Raw genomic sequence first — 14,671 nt, 5'->3', positions numbered from 1 at the left:
AAAGCGGTATGATTGGCTCGGAGCATGTACTTTAGGTTTACTGATAGGAACGGGAGTGTTTATCCCTACTTGAGATTGAAAGTGACATGAATGTATCGACTAACTACAACTGTGCCTTTTATACGATGTCTATTTTGTCTGCTTTTCTTGGCCGCCGCCGGTCGTCGGGAGGCCCATGAAGATTTTGAATGAGTCGTAGATCATCCATTGCAGGCCGGTCTACTCACGTTAGCTCTACTCATGTTTAATTAAACGAGGGCTGAGGGACATACCAAGGTTCCAACCATAACAATCCTCACAAACAATCCATTCCACAAGCCTCCAAATCCGATGTCCTTGTAGATTCGACCAATTGCAGCGCCAAATGCCTCGCCCGGCTTCCGACCCGCGTTCAACTTACTCACCATCACATCCGCTGGGTGCGAGATCACCGCGCAGAGAATGCCAGCTAGGTAACCACCGCCAAATGCGACTGCGGTTTGTGCGCCTTTGTTGTAGTCGGATTTCTGGCCCGGGAGGTAGGAGTAGATCTTCTCGACGATGGTTTCGAAAGAGGCGAACTTCATCATGGTGTAGGGGATTTGGCGGCCCCAGAGGGGGTACAGACCCTTGTACAGACTGGTTTTGTTAGTATAGTTTGACTGTAGGGAATGGTCACATACCCGCCGTAACCCTCTTTCGAAATGACATTTGCTAGTCCGGTAAAGGTTCCACGAATGTCCGGTGGAATCGTCGTTTGCGTGCGCACCTTGACAGCTTCGAATGGACACAGCGCAACATCCGCGATCAATTCAGCTGATGCACTAGCCGTCAAGTATAACGATGTCTTCCACTTCGCAGCTTTCTCGGGACCGACGAGGTCACTGTAGAACTTCTTGAAGTATTCGTATCCGCCATATTTGAAAGCACCTTGAGCCTGATATGGTTTAGCGCATGAAGCTCAATCAGAGATGACGGAGGGAGGGGTTACGCTATATCCAAAGAACGTCGGACTCCAACCCGTAAACACACCCCTCATCCCTTCCGCTGCACGAATCTTGCTGAATGCCTCCAAGTTACTCTTGTACAGCTTCGCATCAACCTGTCGCCGACACTTGATCAAATCCAACGGCGTCACGGCGGTATGTGTCAAGCCCTACTCAATTAGTCCTTTCCTTCCGTTCCGACGGGGTGTAGGGAGGTGCTCACGCAAGCCAACAATCCACCAAACGTACACGCCGCATAATATTTCCCACTCCATGGCTCAATATGACCAGTCTTCGACTGCGCTTTTTGGCTGGCGAGGTCAAACTCCCGGGCTGCTTCGGAGGCTACGGCGTTGGTAGCTTTCTTGGTTTCTTCAATCGCGCTCCATGCTGGAAAGGGTTGGCGCTTCGTAGGGGCGGGGTCTGCTGGTTGCAACTTCTGCTGCAGAGGGTTGGGAAAGATGGTGGTAACTGCTTCCTCAGATGGTAGCATCTTGAATACTTGGTAGTGAGCACAGAAGATGTATCTGCGAGAATGTTGATGGTTATAATTGAGGTAACGGGATGCCGGCTCATCCGAGTAAGCCTCGTATTTCAAAGCGCATGACGTATGTAACCGGACTATTTTCCGAGAAGAACAAGGAACGATAGTGTATTGCAATGAGGGCCATTAAGTCATTTTATTAACTGTGATTTTCTGGTCATTACCAGTTTTTTAAGACTAGTGCTCATTTAAGAAGTATATCTAGTGACTCTCCGGCGGTCCTGGCATTTTGCTGTCTATGTCAAACGTCGACAAGCACATAACAATTACCATAGCATTTGAACATATATAAAGAGCAATCCTTCAATTGACCCTATTCGCGTTGATATCGCAGTAGTATTGTAAGAGTACATACAGAGTAGAAAGATCACTGGCGGTGGGTCGTTTATCCGACGAGCGCGCCAATCCCGATCCGGTGGACCTGATCCAAAAATGGCAAACTCAACCGTCACCTGTCAACCACTCTGATTCTGTACGCATTAGTACACTACACTACACACACGACAATATGGCCTCGTACGTCGCAAGTGAGGCGCTCGCCCAGCAGCAATCTACCGATACTGCAAAGGTTCCCCAGGGCCGCTGGGCGGATAAGTACCGCGGGGTATGCCCCTCTGCACTGACACATGCGAAGAAGTAAAGACGTACTAATAGTATACTTATAGGCCACCGTCGAAGACTTGGACCCTCCGCCAGCCCTCTCCGTCTCCCCTAAGGACTCTATTTCCTCCGCTCTCCTCGCTGCCTACGAACGCGACTACACCCACCTTACCGTCATCTCCTCGACACGCTCTCTCATCGGATACCTCAGCATCCCGCACCTCAAGAAACTACTGCAAGATGGCGCAGTGAAGGAATCAGAGATAGTCTCATCGGCTATGCAACGATTCAACCGCAAGCGGGGAATATATCGGGTCATCACTATGGAGACGCCATTGGAGGAATTGGAAGAGTTCTTTGAGAGTGAGATTGGGGGGAATGGAGAAAAGCGGGAGAAGCAGGGCTTTGCGGTTGTTACCGATGGTACTAGGAAGTTTGTGTTGGGCGTGGCGACAAAGGCAGACTTGGAGGAGTTTGTTAAGAGGAGGCCTACATAATTGGGTTTACACTGCTATGGTTATGGTAATTCATTGTAAATATGAGACTGAATTCAACACACTAGTCAAGCAAGAATACCCATAACGCCGTTGCCGTTGTCATCACAAAGCCATACTGATACATGCCAGCACTTTACTGGGCTTTCTTTTCCTTTTCCGCAGCTCTTTCGCCTTGGTCCTCCTGCCATGCCACGAAGATATAAGCGAACAGGACAACATTCGCAGTCACAGCTGCTGTAACACCGGCCCATGTTGAGTTTCCTGTCCAAGCATTAGCAGAGCCATAGTAGAGATGATTCTTGTGAGCTTACCGCTGAAAATGGAGTTCACGGTCAAGAAGTACATGCCAATAGGGGCAGCGACCATGGCGAGAGTGAAGGCCAAGAGTTTAAAGATGACATTTCTATAAACACTGTTAGTAAAGTTGATCCAGATGATCTCTAGTTGAGCTGGGTGGCGTACGCAGGAACAGCAGGAGTCACATCAGAATTGGCTGGAGACTCTCTCGGCGCAGAGGCCGCAGCGTCTGCATACGACTTCTCAGGACGACGGCTAGACATGTTGGCTGTTGTGGTATTGGTGTAGATCGGAATGGACACTATGCGACAAGAGGGACGTCAAGAGTCTGGGTGGTAAAGTCAAGTGGCAAAGCTCAAGGCCTGGACGTGGAATAAAACAAGCTTTGCGATTAAGAGTCTTTTCCGGGAACTGTTAGAGGGAATAAAAGGCTGACTATTGTTCTTGTTTTATGAAGATGGAATGCCGTCCGGAGAAATCCATCTGGGGATGTCCGATGGCTCTCTAATTGGCCCGTTGCATTTCTTATGGAAGACAAGTACAGTTGACGCTGGCAGTCAGATGGCTTACGTTGGGATTTCTATTCTTTTTACTCTCTACTTAACTTCTGTATAATCCATTATGTATGCTTAGCCATTTATAACCTGTAGACCATGGCTCCTTGTCGGTATGACACGTGACCTGGCGCGTCGCGTCCAGGAAAAAGAATTGAAGGAATGGAAGGATTAAGAGCAAAGTAGTCGATACTAGCAGACTATCGGTTTAGTACTAATGCAGAGTACTTAGACTAGATTCTACTGCACGGGTCTTTCGCTATATTATCCTATTCTTACTGATTGGCACACTCTTTTCGCCATCGTCGACCATGGACGATTCCGTCCCCGACAGCCCCGTCAGCAAAAAAGTCGTACGCAGCACTCCTCCGACCGACGACCTACTACCCGTAACTCTTCCTCTGTCAGACCAACCACAACCAGTCACAACGCAAAAACCCGGAGACATACAATCCTTGACTCCCGCTACGCAGCGTTTCACTCAGCCTACCCAGCTGGTCGATGATCCCCGTGCTGTAGTCCAGGTCGCCGCTTCCTCTCCACTAGGTCCGACCTCGACCACTACCGCCATCTTATCCTCCTCACCTTTTCGTTCTGCCCCACAACAAGGTGGCCCTCTCTCCTACTCCCTGGCTCCTGCTGGAACCCAATTCCTTCCCCCGACATCTGGCGGTCCTGCTAAACGGGCTCCTGTGGTTGACGACGGACCGACATATCGTGGCGGCTCGTCTGACGAGGAAGAAGACGTCGAGACTACGGATATCAAACCGGCCCAGTTTACTAAGAATTCGTGGAGTCCCGAACAAGTCATGGAATCGCCTGTCAACAAAAGCGCGGGCGACACGCCAAACGATCGATTTCATCAGATCACTTCTTCGTCCGTTTACGACCCCAACAACAGCCATGGCGCAAAACGTCCCGCTTCCGAAATGGAAGGCAGCATGAAAGGAATGGCCGTGAAGAAACAACGACAAGACGGTCCAGCTCGCGCTCAACCGCTCGTCGCTCAAATCTCTTCTCTTGATGAGATTTCCGATTATCCGACCCGCTCCAAGGTCGAGCGCATGATGAAAATCATGACAAACAAATCCATACAACAGTGCTTTGAGGCTGTGGTTGTCAGACGTGGTATTTTCAACGATGCGCTGGAATATCTGGTCGCTGCGGAGGAGCAGGGAGGCAAAGAATCGGACGATGAATTGAGCGCCAAGGCTTCCGGCGCAGCACCGGCGAAGCAGCAGATCAAGGCGCGTGGTACAATTCAGGACAAATGGTCTTCGATGCGCATGCCGAACACTATTCCACGACCCTCGTCGCCGCAGGATGACAAACCTCGAAGACGCTTGGTGAGAGGTCCTAAGAATCGTGAACCTTCTCCCGCGAGCCCTATTCGGGCCGAGGTTACACCACCCAAGAAGGCCGGACGATTGGTCAAGGGACGCAGGCAACCATCGCCTACTCGCTCAGAATCCCCTGAAGAGCCAGTGGCCATGACTGAGGATGACTCGGACTCTGGTGTGGAGGAGACGCAGGGAAACAGCGAGTTGGAATTGAAGGTCCTCCGTTTCTTCAACACTTGCCAAACGCTGGAGCTTGCAGATATTGCCGCGACCACGGAAGAACTTGCAAATGCGGTTATCGCCAAACGGCCGTTCAGGTCCTTGGATGAAGTGCGCGTTGTCCCAGCGCCTACGGCCGAGCAAGCTGCGAAACCCAAGGGCACCAGAGGGCGTAAGACGCCAAAGCCTATTGGAGACAAGATCGTCGATAAATGTATGGACATGTGGGTCGGCTACGAGGCAGTCGACTCTCTTTGTGCCAAGTGCGAGGAGCTTGGAAAGCCACTCGCAACCGAAATGAAGAAATGGGGCGTGGACATCTACGGTAAGAAGGACGGGGATTTCGAATTGACCTCTATCGACCTGGCAGCGTCGCACGATTCCGGCATTGGGACACCAGCCAGCCAACGCTCTGAAGATGATGAAGATGGCCCGTCGAAATCACGCAAGGGCCGATTCATCGGTCAGCCCGGAGTCATGGCCGAGGATCTAAAGATGAAGGATTACCAGGTCGTCGGGATCAATTGGTTATCTCTGCTCTTTGAAAAGGAGCTGAGTTGTATCCTGGCAGATGACATGGGCCTCGGAAAGACGTGCCAGGTCATCGCATTTTTGGCTCATTTGTACGAGAAGGGCATCAAGGGACCGCATCTTGTGGTTGTCCCGTCGTCTACGATAGAAAACTGGCTTCGGGAGTTCCAGAAGTTCTGCCCGACTTTGTCAGTTATGCCGTACTATGCCGGCCAGGCGGAGCGAGCGGTCATCCGAGAGACTATCGAGAACAACCGTGACAGCATCAATGTTATCATCACTACCTATACCATCGCCAAAGCCAAGGTCGACGCATCATTCCTTCGCAGCATGGATTTCTGCGCTTGTATCTACGATGAAGGACACATGCTCAAGAGCAGCACGTCCGTTCTGTACGAGAAGCTTATCCGGATCCCAGCCCAGTTCAAGCTTCTTCTTACGGGTACACCGTTGCAAAACAACCTTCAAGAGCTGGCCTCTCTCTTAGGTTTTATCTTGCCCAAAGTTTTCCACGAGCGCAAAGATCAGCTGCAGTATATCTTCTCCAACAAGGCGAAGACCAACGAATCACATACCACCCTTCTTTCTGCACAGCGGATTGAGCGCGCAAAGTCGATGCTGAAGCCCTTTGTCCTGCGTCGTAAGAAGCATCAGGTCATTGACTTACCGGCGAAGATTTCGCACGTCGAGTGGTGTGAGCTGAACCCGGCCCAAAAAGAGATCTACGAGCATGAAAAGGAAGAGGTGCGCAAGCTTGTTGCTGACCGAGCCGCCGGTAAGAAGACGGGCAGCAAGTCTGCCAACATCTTGATGAAGCTGCGACAAGCAGCCATTCATTCTCTTCTGTACAGGCGGCACTACAACGATTCGGTCTTGAAGCAGATGTCCAAGGCGTGCTTGAAGGAACCGCAATGGTCTCTTTCTGACCCCAACATCATCTTCGAGGAGCTGCAACCTTACAATGACTTTGAATGCCATACCATGTGCACGACGTATCCGAAATCGCTTGGGAAATTTGCTCTGAAGAATGGTGAATGGATGGATTCGGGCAAGGTTGCTAAGTTGTGTGAGCTTCTTGAACGATTCAAGGATGATCGCATTCTGGTCTTTTCTCAGTTCACCATGGTCATGGATATCCTCGAGCACGTGCTTGAGAACCAACATGTTGGCTTCGTTCGACTGGACGGCCGGACGAACGTCGAAGACCGCCAGTCTATCCTTGACGCGTTCCACGAACGGACCGACATCCCCGTTTTCCTCCTTTCAACCAAAGCCGGTGGTGCAGGTATCAACTTGGCATGCGCCAACAAAGTCATCATTTTCGATTCCAGTTTCAACCCCCAAGAAGACGTTCAAGCAGAGAATCGCGCACACCGTGTCGGCCAAACTCGGGAAGTTGAAGTCATCCGTCTGGTGACCAAGGACACCATCGAAGAGCAGATCTATGCGCTGGGTCAGACGAAGCTAGCACTTGACCAGGCTGTTGCGGGAGACGAAGCAGACTCGAAGAAGGGTGAAGAGGCTGGTATGAAGGTCGTTGAGGACATGGTTTTTGCTGATATGGAAACGAAGGTTGAGGGGGAAAAGTCTACTTAATATTTCTGTCGTTATTGTTTGCTATTTTGTCTTACTTAATTGCTGGTGTTTACTTAACTACATAGTTGTTTCCTTTTGGTACTAGCGACCTGCTTGTTCATTTGCATATTAAAGGGTATGACGGCAGCGTCTTTCATGGATACTGGCCAGAGGTGTTTTTACTGTTCTTCTTTTGGAGACGGTTAGATAGCTTTCGTTTTGGGTGTTTTTGTGGAGTGAATGAACAGTCCAAGGGACTATTAGAGCAATTGACGATTTTTCGCTGCCTTACTTCTCTGCAGAGTGCTCTGCTTCACTTTTAATTCTCTCTTATCCCTTGTAGTAGTCAGTATTCATAGTCGAGGATTCATTCTCCGCCCTGACCGCCAACCAACCGCCTTATGATGACCTCCACCTTCCGCATCTAACCACCCTCACAACACAGCACCGCGACAATGACTTCTACTCTCGCAAAGAACTTCAAGCAGCCGGCTCTGGATTTCCTGTCCTTTGTCAATGCCTCTCCAACCTGTATGCCGTCCTCCCCAGAGTCCACGGAAACTAAGCAGCTAACCGTATCTTAGCGTTCCATGCGGTGCAATCCGCCAAAGAACTTCTGAGCAAGGCGGGATTTCAGGAGATCAAGGTAGCCATGTACTTCCCGAACTAATTGATTGAGCCTGCCGCTAAAACGATATAGGAAAAAGACTCCTGGGCTTCGACATGCCGTCCCGGCGGGAAGTACTATCTCACCCGGAACCACTCCACTCTCGTGGCTTTTGCTGTGGGGAAGAAGTGGCAGGTACGTTTCTTCATCCTATCTTAAGTCTGGATATGATGGACTAATGGAAAGGTAGCCTGGTAATCCGATTTCCATGATCGGTGCCCATACAGACTCTCCCGTTCTGAGGATCAAGCCTGTCAGCAATAAACGTGAAGCGGGATATGTTCAGATTGGTGTGGAGACGTACGGTGGTGGTATTTGGCATTCATGTGAGTCTTTCAGCAACCTGCGCTGTACATGGTTTGATTTGCGATGCTAATTAGCTAGGGTTCGACCGTGATCTGGGTGTTGCAGGTCGGGCCATGGTCCGCACCGGAGATGGATCTATTGTGCAGAAGTTGCTGAAGATTGACCGTCCAAGTATGCCTCTTTAAACTATAATAAGTCCGGGATGGTGCTAACTAGATAGTCCTCCGCATTCCGACATTGGCTATCCATCTTGACCGCCAGGCTGATTTCTCTTTCAACAAGGAGACGCAGCTTTTCCCAATTGCTGGCCTTGTCGAGGCTGAGCTTAACCGTACCGCTGGTGCCCCGGCAAGTACTGAGACGGATAGTGGTGAATTCTCTCCGCTGAAGGCTATCACTGAGCGCCATCACCCGTACTTTGTCGAACTAATTGCCGCAGAAGCTGGTGTCAAGCCTGCTGATGTGCTTGACTTCGAAATGATCCTGTTCGACACTCAGAAGTCCTGCCTGGGTGGTCTTCTCGAGGAGTTTATTTTCTCTGCGCGCCTGGACAATCTTAACAGCTCTTACTGTGCTACTGCTGGTCTGATTGACTCCGTGGCTGACAGCTCCGCTCTGGACGAGGAATCTTCCATCCGTCTGGTTGCGCTGTTCGACCACGAGGAAATTGGAAGCCGCTCCGCCCAAGGTGCCGACTCCGACATGCTCCCTGCCGTAATTCGCCGCCTGTCAGTCCTTCCGGCCTCCTCCAGCAATGCCGACGTGAGCACCGCCTACGAGCAAACCCTGTCCGGCTCATTCCTCCTCTCCGCGGATATGGCTCACGCCGTGCACCCGAACTACACAGCCAAGTACGAGGCCGATCACCGCCCCCAGATCAACAAGGGCCCCGTGATCAAGATCAATGCCAACGCCCGCTACGCGACTAACTCTCCCGGTATCGTCTTGCTCCAGGAAGTTGCTCGCAAGGCTGCTGAGGACGGCGGCGAGGGCGTGCCGCTGCAGCTGTTTGTTGTCCGCAATGACTCGAGCTGTGGAAGTACTATTGGACCTATGCTGTCTGCGCTTTTGGGCGCTAGGACCCTGGACTTAGGTAACCCCCAGCTGAGCATGCATAGTATTCGGGAGACGGGAGGTACTCATGATGTTGCATATTCGATTCGGTTGTTCTCAAGCTTCTTCAAGCACTATTCTGGCGTGTCGAAGAATATATTTGTTGATTAGCAATATGTCATTAGGAAAATACAATGACCATCATGTCACTACCAATTGCATTATGACCGTAGCTGCAGAAACCGTTGTTGTATGCAATAGCCGCCCATGTGATATCATTGGCCAACCGGACCGAGATAAGTCCGCCGCCGCCCTCATCCTCCACCCTCGGCGTCGGACCTCATCCTCAGTGTCACTAGTCACCAGCTTTACTTTTATCTGGGGAATTTTACTGGAACGAATTCTATGAAGATTCTCTAAAGAAAGGGGAAACCAGAAGACCCCACCAGTCACCAGTCCAGTCCAATCCGCATTGCTCTGACCCGCTCATGTCCCCATGACCCTCTATGACAACCCCGGATATCTATCGAGATGCGGAATACATCACTGACGTGTTCATCACACCGTCTGGTGCTTCCGAGTACGACTTCGGGCAAGATGCGCGCGTGAAAAAAGTCCAGGCAACTGCGAAGGTCGCGTTGATCGACCGGGTGCTTCGCGATCTGGATATCTTGATCTATTGCGAGCTGTCTGCGCTGTATTACATGGAGTGCGTATCTTACACTGGTATATTGCTTGATAGATGGGGTATTGATATGTGTATAGCTGCTCGATATTGCTCTTCCTCCTCCGCGCCATAGTCCAACTTATATTCTTCACACCCAAAGCCTCCCCCTTCGACCCGACCCGCAATCAACCGTACATCGGCGCGATATTTACCAGCAACATCATCTGCATGATCTTCCACGCCTTATTTACACAGCCGGAGATCGATGAGACAACACGGGGTTATCTACATGGGGGGTTATTTATTGATTTCATCGGACAGAAGGGGCCGGTTTCGGTGGGGAGATTGATATCATTTGATTTGCTGGTAATGGTGGTTGATTTTGTGATGCTGGGGTTGGTTATTGAGAGGGTTAAAACTGTGGACTCAACTTCAGAATCGCAATCACAGTCGCAGTCGCAGTCACAGTCGCAGTCGCCGCAGGATCATGATTCGGAAGAGAGGGGAGTTCTCCGGGGACAAAACAGAGACGATGGGATTGAACTCGATGAACTAGCGCGCGATGAACATACACAATCAACGATGCAGCCACATAATCCTAATACAACCGACGACGACGACAACGAACGAACAAATCTCCTAGCAGAGCCCTCTAACACTCATATCAAACCCACACACCCCCTCGACATCTTCTCCTCCGGCGAATACATGCTCATGGACCTCGGTCTAATAGACATCATCCGCGACCAGTGGCGCTACAGTCCTTCTTCAGCATCTTCAGGACAATTATCGACTACTTCATCTACGAGAACTTCTCGAACTTCTCGATACGCGCCGTCAGCGGAAACGGCTGCGTTTCTTAGAGAGCGGTTTGGGTTGCAGGTTAGTGCTGAAGGAAGGGCTGAGCGGATAGAGAGTTGATTCACTATATTCTTGCTTTTTGTTGCAAAATTTAGCGCTGGGTCGCCGATATGATTGCATATGGCTTTGTATTGGAGTTATTGGTGTACAAGTACATATATGTCGCTTTACGAATCAATGTCTGTACAGAACTGATTTCACTGTCTTGACGAGTGATCCGAGCATCAATTGATATGGACATGACCATCATTAATGTTACAACCTAAATACTCAAATCTATGGCTTCCCCTCGCCCCCCTCTTCAGGCTTAATCCTCCGATCCAAAACCTCATCAATAATCCCCATATCGAGCGCCTCCTGCGCCCCCATAAAATAATCCCTCTCCATCAACTTCTCGATCTCATCTAGACTCCACTTCTTATTCCCCGTCAAATGCCTCTGATAGATCTTATTCAGCTGCTCGCGCACGCGCAGGATCTCCTTTGCATGGATCGCGATATCCGTCGCCTGTCCGAAGTAGCCGCCGGAGGGCTGGTGGATCATGATCGAGGAATGTGGGAGACAGTAGCGTTTGCCGGGGTGGCCACCGCAGAGGAGGAGGGAGCCCATTGATGCTGCTTGGCCGACGCAGATGGTGCTTACGGGGGCAGCAATGTAGGACATTGTGTCGTAGATTGCGAGGCCTGTCATCGTCACCTTGTATTAGCTATGAATGTGCAAGCAAGGGCGAAGGGGAGGGGGCGAACCGGCTGTTACTGAGCCGCCGGGGGAGTTGATGTAGAGGTGGATTGGTTTCTGGGGGTTATCGGCTTCGAGGAAAAGGAGTTGGGCGACTATGGAGGCGGACATGGATTCTTCGACTTCGCCATTGAGGCAGATAATTCGTTCCTGCGTCGTTAACCATGAGCATTATATGGTAGGACACCTGGTCGTACCTTCAACAGTCTGGAGAAGATGTCATCTGCCAAGGTTAACATTGCTCCCACCACCCATAATAGCACGAGAACATACAAGTATGCCAGCCGCCTCCCTATGCAGTTTGATCAGCGCATATCCAGAGAAATTCGATAATGGGGCTACATACCACTGTCTCTGTCACAAACGGCGTCGGAGTCCATGCCCGCGGCGGACTGCTCGATAGCGAAGGAACGGAGCTGGAGAAGCTCCGCAACAAGCCCGGTTGAAAGGCACTGGGACTGCGACGGGCAACCCAGCCCAGTCGTAATAAGGAGCGTGTATTCATGGCGACAATGCAATAACTGACAAAAGGCAGAAGCAGGGAGGAAAGCGTGAGGAGTGAAGATAGCTACTCCGATAAAGGCGCGGAACGACGTAATGCCGCCGCGGAAGAATCGCGCCGATCTAATCTCGATGGAGGCCGTTTTCCTCTTTGAGCGGACTGAAGACCACTATCATGGAGTGCTCTCGCCAGCACATTTCCTACGCTTCATGGCGTTTAAGAGTCTTTCGGCGTTTGTTCGCGTCTACGTCTACCAACTCGCACACTCTTTCTCCGTCTTCCCGCAGAAACCTTCCCTCTTCCAAATGTCCCCTCCGAGAAAATGAAGACCACGACCTCGACAATGACCCCTCAGTCCGCCCCTCCCAACTCCTCCCCAAATCCCCCCTAGCCTCAATCTCAACTGAAAAGAAACGCAAACACCGCGCACCACCGGAACAATTCCAAGAACTCGCCCGAAACCCATGGGCAATGGCCCTCGCGTCCCCACTCCGAATGTGCACTGTAACAGGAACAAGAGTTCCAAAAGCCTTCCTAGGCGACTGGGGTATGATACGACGCTCTGACGCCGCAGACTCAGAGAAACTATGGATAATGCCAGTCGGGTTGTTGAAGGATGAACTTTCGCGGACATTGAAGGGACCATTGAACTTCCTCAAACTCCGGATCGTTGATCGTCTTCCGCTGCTAAAGCAGCTCACAAAACCGTTGAGTCGGTCGACCGGTGGGAAAAAGTCGCCACTTGTGAAGTTGATTCCGCAGCGGTGGAAGCATCCGTTTGGACCGATGACGAATCAGGAGGATAGGTTGTTGGTTTGGAGGGGAGATATGCCGGATTTCGTGTTTGGGCGGTTGAGGAAGGATGCTTTGAAGAAGTTGAAGAGGGCATGTAGTGAGAATGGACAGGAGAGGAGTGCAGCCGACCGGGTTTGGAGTGTTGTTGGATTAGATGGAGACTCTGGGGGGGCTTTGGTTGAGGCATTAAAGGGCATTGAGACCGTTGAACGTATGAGCTCTGGTGCTGTGTTGATTATGTGCCAGAAATCCCAGACTGAGAACCAGTCTGAGTGGTTTGGGGAATCCCAGAAACGGGTCTCGAACTTCCCTGACTACGTTACTCTGCCTCAAGTTCAATCAAAGGTCCCAGTATTCGATCTCTCTATTCTCTTGTCTGAGAGTGACATGGAGGCTCTTAGAGCGTATGACCAGCGTTTCCAGACCACGGCTCTGTTCCTCAGACCAGATGATACTACGGCTGTCGATGCGGTCCTTGCATTGTGGAAACTGAAAGGCTTCATTCGACATGACGCGCAGTACACACCTTAACCTGCGCTATAAATTCTCACTAAATACACTGTGGACATCCCAGACTGTACAATATTTACCAAGTCTATCTACCAAATAACCGTCTTATCTATAACTGAACGTTCAACAAATCAGACAACTTGTCCAAATACGCCAATGGCTTGATCGGCCCAGCCACAAAATCCTCCTTAGTACTAACCCCAGTCAATACAGCCAGTGTCCCTCCAAGCTTCCCCTCCAACCCAAATCGGATGTCCGTGTTAGCGCGATCCCCAACCATACAGGCGCGACTCCGATCAAATTGGAACTTCCCCTCAATAGCATCCATCATCGCCTGATTTGGCTTCCCCAGCGACACAGGCTCCTGCCCCAACATCATGATCAATGGTGCACTCATCGACCCAGCGCCAGGGAACAGTGTCCCCGAGCTCGGAAGCGTAGAATCAATGTTCGTCGCGAGGAACACCGCCCCGCGCCGGATATAGTGGTACGCCAGCGCCAGTTTCAGGTAATTCAAATGAAAGTCCAACCCAACCAACACGACACCAACCTCAGGGTCCAAGATAGACGGGTCACCAGCCGCAATGCGCTTGTAGTCCTCTGGCTTAACGTCGCGGAGGAAGGCGGGATCTGTGCCGCCGATGAAGGGGACGTTTTCGGAATTGAGTTCTTGCTCGATGCCTGTTTCGCCAATGACGAAAACCTTGCGCTTGTTCTCGGGGAGGTTTAGGATGCGGGAGATGTAGATTGAGGAGCTGTAGGATGAGGAGAAGATTTCTTCTGTTGAGCTTGGAATTCCTAGGACTTCAAGTTTCTTCTTGTAGTCTGCACGCGACTTGGTACTGTTGTTTGTGACGAAGACGACTTGCTTTCCTGTGAATTATCAGTATTCTGCCTGTCACCCTGCAGTGCGATTGCGTATACCATTGTTCCTCAACAGTTCGAGAGTCTCGACGGTTCCGGGGAAGAGGTGGTCACCGGACCAGAGGACGCCTATTTAAAATCTCAATTTAGTCCATGCTCACCAAATTACCAATGATTTCAAGTCCCAATCTCATATCCCAAATTGCATAACCACAAGAGAGGTGCAGAGGCATCACGAACCGTCGCAATCGAATAGGAAGACCTAGATAAGCAATAACCATTAGCCATTGTTTCCCATTGATAGAGTAGTCAAAAGTCGCATGCTGCGATTGAGTAAAGGTTCACTCCACGCACATCAAACTTATCCAAGAATTCCTGTAGACCAGGCTTGTCGCCGGTCAGATAGTGGGGTTTGGTAGTCATTGCGGGGTGCTCGCTTGAAGCAGCCATGTTCTTTCTGTCTCGAAGCTCTTCCTTTCTCTTTTATCCTTTCTTCCAGTGTGAGAACGTGTAAAAGAGCTTTCCACGTAAAGAACGAGACCAGAGTGAGTGGAAAGTGAGTCAAGTTGGCCGGTGAGCGGACTGG

The 14,671-nt window shown here is 50.8% G+C and overlaps 9 protein-coding genes across 9 annotated transcripts; 5 read left to right on the top strand and 4 right to left on the bottom strand.

Moving 5' to 3' along the window:
* Positions 1 to 50: 50 nt before the first annotated feature.
* EURHEDRAFT_470969 (putative mitochondrial phosphate carrier protein) lies at positions 51 to 1,458 on the bottom strand (the record flags this gene model as incomplete). The annotated part of the gene is given in 5 exon segments (XM_040785321.1): positions 51 to 219; positions 273 to 641; positions 659 to 916; positions 971 to 1,135; positions 1,189 to 1,458. The coding sequence occupies 5 exon segments, from the start codon at positions 1,456 to 1,458 to the stop codon at positions 130 to 132; spliced, it is 1,152 nt and encodes a 383-aa protein (XP_040642945.1). The 3' UTR covers positions 51 to 129.
* Positions 1,459 to 1,891: 433 nt separating this feature from the next.
* On the top strand, positions 1,892 to 2,947 carry EURHEDRAFT_470964 (putative cystathionine beta-synthase (beta-thionase)). Its single transcript, XM_040785320.1, has 2 exons — positions 1,892 to 2,113; positions 2,175 to 2,947. Exons 1-2 carry the CDS (start codon positions 2,018 to 2,020, stop codon positions 2,604 to 2,606), a joined length of 528 nt encoding a protein of 175 aa, XP_040642944.1. The 5' UTR covers positions 1,892 to 2,017; the 3' UTR covers positions 2,607 to 2,947.
* Positions 2,740 to 3,399, bottom strand: EURHEDRAFT_383406 (vacuolar ATPase assembly integral membrane protein VMA21; the record flags this gene model as incomplete). Its single annotated transcript, XM_040779574.1, has 3 exons — positions 3,069 to 3,399; positions 2,918 to 3,009; positions 2,740 to 2,867 (listed from the first exon to the last, which is right to left on the bottom strand). The coding sequence occupies exons 1-3, from the start codon at positions 3,164 to 3,166 to the stop codon at positions 2,740 to 2,742; spliced, it is 318 nt and encodes a 105-aa protein (XP_040642943.1). The 5' UTR covers positions 3,167 to 3,399.
* Positions 3,400 to 3,461: 62 nt separating this feature from the next.
* EURHEDRAFT_408527 (SNF2 family helicase/ATPase) lies at positions 3,462 to 7,410 on the top strand. The gene has a single exon (XM_040780852.1). It carries the CDS (start codon positions 3,769 to 3,771, stop codon positions 7,141 to 7,143), a length of 3,375 nt encoding a protein of 1,124 aa, XP_040642942.1. The 5' UTR covers positions 3,462 to 3,768; the 3' UTR covers positions 7,144 to 7,410.
* Positions 7,411 to 7,505: 95 nt separating this feature from the next.
* On the top strand, positions 7,506 to 9,438 carry EURHEDRAFT_383404 (M18 family aminopeptidase). Its single transcript, XM_040779573.1, has 6 exons — positions 7,506 to 7,653; positions 7,707 to 7,768; positions 7,823 to 7,924; positions 7,980 to 8,115; positions 8,174 to 8,266; positions 8,316 to 9,438. Exons 1-6 carry the CDS (start codon positions 7,578 to 7,580, stop codon positions 9,317 to 9,319), a joined length of 1,473 nt encoding a protein of 490 aa, XP_040642941.1. The 5' UTR covers positions 7,506 to 7,577; the 3' UTR covers positions 9,320 to 9,438.
* A 216-nt stretch (positions 9,439 to 9,654) lies between these two features.
* EURHEDRAFT_399530 (DSC4 family protein) lies at positions 9,655 to 10,736 on the top strand (the record flags this gene model as incomplete). The annotated part of the gene is made up of 2 exons (XM_040779932.1): positions 9,655 to 9,857; positions 9,914 to 10,736. 2 exons carry the CDS (start codon positions 9,655 to 9,657, stop codon positions 10,734 to 10,736), a joined length of 1,026 nt encoding a protein of 341 aa, XP_040642940.1.
* Positions 10,737 to 10,802: 66 nt separating this feature from the next.
* Positions 10,803 to 11,966, bottom strand: EURHEDRAFT_408524 (ATP-dependent Clp protease proteolytic subunit). The gene is made up of 5 exons (XM_040780851.1): positions 11,761 to 11,966; positions 11,688 to 11,706; positions 11,612 to 11,637; positions 11,423 to 11,564; positions 10,803 to 11,359 (listed from the first exon to the last, which is right to left on the bottom strand). The coding sequence occupies exons 1-5, from the start codon at positions 11,917 to 11,919 to the stop codon at positions 10,953 to 10,955; spliced, it is 753 nt and encodes a 250-aa protein (XP_040642939.1). The 5' UTR covers positions 11,920 to 11,966; the 3' UTR covers positions 10,803 to 10,952.
* A 124-nt stretch (positions 11,967 to 12,090) lies between these two features.
* Positions 12,091 to 13,242, top strand: EURHEDRAFT_374313 (uncharacterized protein; the record flags this gene model as incomplete). Its single annotated transcript, XM_040778624.1, has 1 exon — positions 12,091 to 13,242. The coding sequence occupies one exon, from the start codon at positions 12,091 to 12,093 to the stop codon at positions 13,240 to 13,242; it is 1,152 nt and encodes a 383-aa protein (XP_040642938.1).
* Positions 13,243 to 13,330: 88 nt separating this feature from the next.
* EURHEDRAFT_446420 (4-nitrophenylphosphatase) lies at positions 13,331 to 14,535 on the bottom strand (the record flags this gene model as incomplete). The annotated part of the gene is made up of 4 exons (XM_040783597.1): positions 13,331 to 14,094; positions 14,146 to 14,214; positions 14,326 to 14,347; positions 14,440 to 14,535. The coding sequence occupies 4 exons, from the start codon at positions 14,533 to 14,535 to the stop codon at positions 13,331 to 13,333; spliced, it is 951 nt and encodes a 316-aa protein (XP_040642937.1).
* Between the last annotated feature and the right edge of the window lie 136 nt (positions 14,536 to 14,671).

This window comes from Aspergillus ruber (genome assembly GCF_000600275.1).
Source record: "Aspergillus ruber CBS 135680 unplaced genomic scaffold scaffold00002, whole genome shotgun sequence".
NCBI lineage: Eukaryota > Fungi > Ascomycota > Eurotiomycetes > Eurotiales > Aspergillaceae > Aspergillus > Aspergillus ruber.
The sequence above is the reverse complement of the archived record's forward strand: the minus strand, read 5'-3'. Positions and strand labels throughout refer to the sequence as shown.